Source organism: Colletotrichum aenigma (assembly GCF_013390185.1).
Source record: "Colletotrichum aenigma strain Cg56 chromosome Unknown KSG_Cg56_contig08, whole genome shotgun sequence".
In the NCBI taxonomy this organism is placed as follows: Eukaryota; Fungi; Ascomycota; class Sordariomycetes; order Glomerellales; family Glomerellaceae; genus Colletotrichum; species Colletotrichum aenigma.
Genome location: NW_023500914.1, coordinates 959,964 through 967,776, shown reverse-complemented (window position 1 = coordinate 967,776; position 7,813 = coordinate 959,964). Strand labels below are relative to the sequence as shown.

The following is a 7,813-nucleotide window of genomic DNA, read 5'->3' as shown; positions in this document are numbered from 1 at the left end:
ATGTCGGCTAAGTAGGTTATTCTCTTCCTGAAGTATCTGGACCTCAGACCTCAATAAGGCAATCTTATGCATAAATCCACGCGCCCCCTTTGATAAATGCTTAACAGCCTCAATAATTGAAGTTGGTGAGCTATTTTGATAGCGTGAGATTTAATTCTTAATAAGTTTAGACTGAGAAGACGCCTCTGTTAGGTTGTTTAGCGTCTGAGAAGTCCACGCAGGGGGTGTTGTTAGGAGAGACCCTAGAGGCGTTAGAGTGTGTAACTTTATATTAAGCTTAGATAGCATACTCTCTGCACTTAAAGGCATAAGCCTAACCCCTCTAAATCCTCCCTGAATGTTTTTTTCTGTAATTGCTTTTGTTAATGCTCTGTAAAACGTAGGGAAGAAGTCCTCCTTTATGATATAGGTATCACCCTGTTGCATCTTTTCCTCAATTTCTCAGCTGTAAGCCTTCTTCAGTAGCCTAAAACACCTAACATCTAAGGGCTGAAGTAAATAAGAGGAATAAGCTGGCATATAAAGTGTAATAATGTTGTTTTCCTTGCAATATATCTTGAAGTCAGCTGCATGCTGACTTTTATGACTATTAATAATAAGGAGGTGATATCTGCCACTTGCATGCAGTTTTATATGCTGATCAAAGTGCTGGAGCTAATCTAGGCCTCTTTTGTTTATTATCTATCTATTTTTAGATATTATAATAACTTAGTTGCATAGTAGATTAGTTTCAGTATACCAGGTGGAGAGGTGATATTAGCCTGCAATAATAACATATAGCGGAACGCTGTAGCCTGACGAACTGATAGCCTGAATAACTGTAACCTATTCATAATTGCTAGGCTGCATTATTTTTATATTTAAACGCCTTTCAGCACTTATGACAACCATCCCAGATGCAATCTGGCCTATTATAAACCTAGTCTTATTAAAGTTATAGATATCAGAGTCCATAATGCTATATTTTGCAATTATATTTGCTATAAGATGAAACCATATGTTTATTACGTCTGGATCTTCGCATTAGGCCCTCTTATAGTCGTACTTACGAAAAAAGCGCGTCTGGAGCTATAGTTGTCGCTTAATAAAGTTTGAAGCCTAGTGCTTCCTAACTGGGGGCGCGTCGCAGTCGGCAAGCAGTCGATTAGCCATATCTTCAACACCACTAATCCGAGGAGGAAACGATTAGGAATCCAGGTTGAGAATATACTCAACAAGCTTTTCTTCTTCAAGCGTAGTCAATTTCCGCGAGTTAGGCGTGGTGTCGCGTTGTGATGATCTCCCCTTCAATCGATCGTATAACGTTATAACTGGGACGGAGTAGATCCAGGCAGCCTCTCAGATACTGAGACTTAGTGTGTTTTTGATATCTTGGACTGCTAGGACCACTTAAGCTTCTTTTTATGTTGATGCCATTATTATTATGGGATTGACGTGTGGTAGAAGTAAGAAGATGCTGTGGTTGCGGTTGGGTGTTCAGCTCGCTTGTCTGTTTGGCTTGCTTATCATTTACGTTATAGTTATATTTAACTTTAATATTATTAAAGGCTTTTTTACTTAAAAGAATATAATATTAATATAAAATAAAATACTTTAATCTTAATAGTTAGTTAGCTTTATAACGCATTAATTATAATGTATTTCTTTTTAGCTGTAGTATTAAAAGCATATCTTATTTATTAAATTAATTACTATTAGTTATTAAAGTTAAGATCTTTATATTTATATAAAGAAATAAGAAAAAACCTCTTTTTATTTATTAAAGCTTACTATTATTATTATGATTAGGTAATTAAGTAAGAGAAATAATAAGAGAATAAATATTATTAGTTACTTTAATTTAAAGGTTTTATTTAATAATATTAGCTAGAAGTATTATACTATCTAAAAGTATTATATTATCTACTTAAAAATCTATTGTTTTTAATATTATAAAGGGGTAAGTATAAACTATAGTTAGTTATTAAATCTACAATATTTTATTTAATTAGGAATTATTTAATTTTACTTCTAATTATTTCTATAATACTTATAAGGATATTATTCTTATTAAACTAATTAGTTAGTATTTTTTAAAGGGATTTAAGTTAGAAATAAGTTTATAGAACACTATTAAGAGTAGTAAAGAGATTAATATCTTATTTAGTAATTTGAATCCTTTTTATTCTTTATAGATATTTTAGATATTTATAAAGAAGTTATAATATAAGCTTAATCTAAGGAATAAGTAGAGAAAAGGATTAAATTAATGAATCCTATTTTCTAGTATGTAGTAGTATTAATAGTAGTTTTATTAATAATAGTATTAATAATAATAACTAAATAAAAGTATAGTACTTATAATAAGGATAAATTAGTAGTATAAAGTTATAGAATAGTAATAATAATAATATATTAATTTAGTTTGTAATATAGAAACTAAAGAAAGTAAATTAAGCTCATTAATATTATTTTTATTACTTCTACTACTATTTACGTTCAGTATAACTTTACTTTAAAGTTTAGATTTACTCTTATAAAAGTACTTATTATAGTACAAAGTTATATTAATAATAGTATTTTCTAGAAACTTATTAATAGTTATTTCTCTATTAGTTATAACTTCTATTTAAGTTATAATATATTATTTATAGATCTACAGATAAATAACTAAACTTAATAAAATAAAAAGATAATTAATATAGTAGTTACTAATAATAATATTATAATTATTAAAGTATCTAACTTTTAATTTATATTTATAGAGGGCTTAAATCGCTTAATATATATCTTAGGTTTTTTTTTTTATTATAACCTACTAGTGAATAATAAATTACTTTATTACTTCTATTAATATAATAGTTTACTAATATTACTAAGCTTAATAAGAATAAACTTAATAAAGTTATTATTTTAATATAAAGTTTATAAAGTTATATTAAGTTATTAAAATATCTTAATAAAGTTTTAAAATAGTATTATTCTAATTAAGGGGGTTATTTAAATAGAACTTATACTAGATAGTATTAGAGATAACTATTAAGACTTATAATAATAGCTTATAGAGATTAATATATATTAATTAAGTAGTTTTAATATAATAAAAGTAATAATCTTAACTTATAATAACTTGTTTTTCTTTTTATTATTCTTAATAGTATTACTAATTTATCCTTAATATTTAAATAGCTATAAGTTTTAGTTATTAAACTTTTAGTAGTTAATATAAAATACCTCTTTAGAGAATATAATTTAATAATTTAAACTAAAGAAAAAAGTAACTTAAATAGAGTTAAATACAAAAAAGTAATTATAATATTAAAAAGTATATTTATAGTAGAAATTTCTAATTATATTATAAATAATATATTTAGTTTAGTTATTTATATTCTCTTATTTAATCTCTCTAACTTTGATATCTAGCTATATCTTAATATTATTCTTAGAAATTTTAATCTCTATATAAACTTAAAGTTCTATAAGAAGTAGTAATAATAGTAATAGTTATAATAGAAGTAGTAATAAATATTTATTAAATAAGTTATCCTCTTTAGTAATAAGATTAATTAGTAGCTTTATAGCAGTTTTAATAATAACTTTAGTAGTAGCTTTAATAATAGCTTTAATATTATTAATTTCTAGCTATTATATCTTTTTTAAATTTATTAGTATTATTATCTATTACTTTTAGTATTAATAAGTTATATTACTTATCTATAAAGTTTATTTATAACTAAAGCTATTAAGTAATAACTTCAATTATAGGTTTATATATATTACTATTAATATAAAACTTTCTTCTTATTATATTCATTTTATTTTCAAAGTTAAAATTATTATTACTCCTCTTAATTAGGTCTATCTTACTTTTTTTAAAGCTAATAGGAGATTTAGCTAACCTTTTTATAATTAGCTAAAACTTTTTATTATAATTATTTCATTATAAATAATATATTTTAGATTAAATTAGAATTAATATAATATAAGCTCTCTCTTATAATCTTCTTCTTAGAAAACTAATATAAATAAAAAAGATTTTCTTATCACTAGCTTTATTAGTAGAAATTCTAGCTTTAAAACGATATTTATATATTTATATATTACTACTAACTTTAATAATTATATTAGTTATATAAAATTTAAATTATTATTATTTTACTTTTATGTTATAAAATTATACTTATATTACGCTCTAAATAGTATTAAAAAGCTTAAATTATATTAAAAACATATTAATTAATATTAATAGTGTTATTATTAATAGCAAAAAGTGGCATAGAGGGGCAATAAATCGCGCACTAACAGGGGTTTTAGGTAAGGCAAACGCAAATGAGTGAGAATTGCTTTTAGGCACTAACAAGGCGGACAGTAGCAACTGAACAACAGGTGGTTCGCCATGAGGCCAGAAAACGGTATTAGATCACAGATTGCTTAATTCACATGGTCAGAGGAAGGTAATTCCGCGACTACGCCGCTAAGACAGTGGGCTAGAACGAGCCAAACGCAAGACCAGTGTTCTACACCGTGCAGCATAGATATTTTCAATGCTTGGAGGTCGCAGAGTACCATTACGATACTTCGCTGGCGCGGAGCCGTGATAAGATCTCAACTGAATTTCAACATTTTCATCGTCAACAAATAGGTCTGTTGGCCCAGAATGGATGATTGGCGATGAGAGACGCAGTACCGATGTTGAACATCCAGAATTGACGGGACTGCATTTCAAGGTCAGCGCAGAAGTGAACCCTCCTGGGCGCGGCACTCCTGGTTGGCTATCAAGCTGCATACTGCATCTTCTAGGGTCACAGTGACGACGAGGCAAAGAAGCGGGGACGGTCTCATTCAAAAATTCGGAGTAGCTTGACGAGAGCTCGTCTGTCCAAGTACGCCGGATGGCCGGATAGATGAAGCATTATCGTGACATCCTGGGAGGCCGTGCCGACCTAATCGTTTCTATCATCATGCAAATCTCGTGTTCATTATTGCTGTATGGCTTGTTGGTGTCGTACAAGACAGTTTCTGCCGCGGTACTTCTTAGCCATTCCGAACTTACCGATGGCATCGATACTCTGAACGATACTTTAGGCGGCCGCGTGCACAACGCCGAGCCCTTCGCCCTCGCTTGCTTCACCTCATTCCAAGGCGCCGCCAGGCTACGGAATGAATCGCTATGCGCGGAGCGCCAGGAGAATTACCACTCACCGATCTACCGGAGCAGCGTCCCTGCCGCCTACATGTACGAACAATCCACCATCTGCGCCTCCGACCCCCTATCGCAGGAGCAGTGTGTTCTCAACACCGCGGACCCTTTCAATCCCGGCGCATGGGATGGCGTCGACTGCAGGCTGGGCAACCTGCCTTCATGGTGGCTTGAGGTGAGGGAAGCCGAGGACGTCGTCGAGGCGTTTGACTGGGCTCGCAAGACTGGTGGGAAGTTGTCCATCAAGAACAGTGGGCACAGCTTTGTGTTGGACAGCAGCATGAAGGGCTCTCTACTTCTCTGGACGCGAAACCTGCGGCAAGTGCGCCATGAACCTGACTTCATCCCGGAAGGGTGTCCCGACGAGCAATCTTTCGACGTCATCACTACTGGCGCCGGCGTCAGCTCCGCCGAGGCTTACGAGTTCGCGGACACAGTCGGCCGGACCATCCTCGGCGGATACTCACCGACCGTGGGGATATCCGGCGGCTGGGTCCAGGGTGCCGGTCACTCGGTGCTGTCAAATGTCTATGGTCTTGGTGTCGATCGTGTTATCCAGTCCACCGTCGTCACGCCTGACGGCACTACGCGGATGGCCAACCGCTGTCAGAACACAGAGCTGTTTTGGGCACTCCGGGGCGGAGGCGGAGGTACCTTCGGCGTCGTTCTGGAGTCAAGCCATGTTGTCGAGCCGGTGGTGCCCATGGCCGTCGCGGACATCGGCATTCCCCCGGATGACAAGGAGGCGTATGGCGGGTGGATGGATCTGCTCGTCGACACCGCAGTGGCTCTTGCCGAGGACGGTTGGGGCGGGCACATATACGGCAACTCCCTCGTGCACGTCTCCCCGCTCATGACTACCGTCGAGGATGCGGAGGCGTCTCTGTCGAAACTCATCGTCTTTGCGGATGCGCATGGCGGGCACGTCAACATCACCATCGCGCCGAACTGGCTGAGCTTCTTCACCGACCACGTCCTCGCCGACTCCGTCGCCGTCGGCAACCTCAGGCTGATCAACACCCGCCTCGTGCCCGTCGCAATCTTCACCAACGACACCCTCCGCGTCGGACTCAAGGGCTTCTTGCGTGAGATCATCGAACAGGGCGGGTCGCCATACATCCCCGTCGACTCGCCCTATCTCTTCCGCCCCGACGCACTCAACCCGTCTGCAGTGCATCCGGGCTGGTATGACTCGCTGTGGATCGTTGGACAACCGTCGCTTTGGGAGTGGAACAGCACGTTGGAGGAGCGGGTGGGGGTCGTGAGGCAGATGCAGGCGAATACGGAGAGGCAGCGGGAGGTTACGCCGGGCGGGTTCTCGTATATGAACGAGGCTAACCCGTTCATGAGTGAGTGGGAAGAAGTCATGTTTGGGGAGAACTACGGGAGGTTGTTGGAAGTCAAGAGGATAGTTGATCCGGACGGGTTGTTGAGCTGCTGGAGATGTGTGGGGTGGACGGATGAAGAGGCGCGGGCATCATGTTATGGGGCTTTTAATGACGGCTGAACGATATGAAGAACAGCATGTCAGAATGAGGGTCGTTTTTGTCGTTGGCTCACTTTGGATTACAAGACAGTAGGGTAAGCTTCATTTAAGCCTTCAAGCCATTCAACCGTCACATGATTCTGTTACTTCTGATGTAAATATCAAGCAAAGAATGGATATCAGGTACACTCAATGGCTTGTCGACCTCAGTCTGACGAATCTAAAGTTTTTCTGAAAGAGCAAGGGTAACTATCGAACTTCTCCGACTTGTGTATTGACTTATCCTCCAAGGATGGGTGTCTTCTTAGCTTGTGTACATGACCTCAGTCATGAGACGAGTCGTATTCTGGTCCTCGCCAAGGTGTCTTCTGTTGTAGGGCTGCCGCCAGACACTCTTCAGGAGTGAGGTTGAGGTTGTTGAAGACCGTTTCTTCACAAGTCTCGGCAGTAGCTTCCTGATGTGTATGAATTGCATCTTCTGCAGCTTCCTGGGTAGATGAAGGAACTTCACGGGCAGAATTGACCTTGTCGGCACTTGTCCCGCTCTGAGTTGGTTCGCTTTGTCGACTAGACCGGTTAGATTGATTTGCTGGGCAAGATCTACTCGGTGGGCTTGGCTGGCTTGGTTGACTAGGCTGGCTTGATTGATGTGCTGGTTGTGGTTTACTGGATGTGCCCGCTTGGTCGGGTTGAAACGGTGAACTTCGTCGATTTGAGACCCCGAGCACATCTCCAACGTCCGCTAGCCAAAGGTCTATGCCATTGCTAGGCAAGGTATCCGCTAAATCCGGTTCTTGACTGTTGTCGGGGGCTTCCGTTCGATGATGATCTAGGTTTAGTACGGTACATGGATTATTCTGGTGATCGGCATCCCCCATGTTGCTCGGTCGCGCATCCCGCTTTGCACGAGGAACTTGGTGAGAAGTTGAGGATTTTGACGAACCGCACACAGAGATCTGGCTCTCGATGGCTTCAGTTGATTTGGAAAAACCTTGGTTCATGTCACCTGCGGCTGTCGTTCGCGAGGCCTTGACGTCACTGAGCACAAAACTCCGGAAGATTTCCTTCATTTTGCTCCAGTCTTCCTCGGTCATGGGGCCCTTCATCTTTTCCACCTGAGAACGTGCTATGCTGCCTGACACATGATT

The 7,813-nt window shown here is 37.9% G+C and overlaps 1 protein-coding gene across 1 annotated transcript; it reads left to right on the top strand.

Moving 5' to 3' along the window:
• Nucleotides 1-4,940: 4,940 nt before the first annotated feature.
• On the top strand, nucleotides 4,941-6,686 carry CGCA056_v011819 (FAD-linked oxidoreductase; the record flags this gene model as incomplete). The annotated part of the gene is made up of 1 exon (XM_037327064.1): nucleotides 4,941-6,686. One exon carries the CDS (start codon nucleotides 4,941-4,943, stop codon nucleotides 6,684-6,686), a length of 1,746 nt encoding a protein of 581 aa, XP_037173986.1.
• Nucleotides 6,687-7,813: the final 1,127 nt, after the last annotated feature.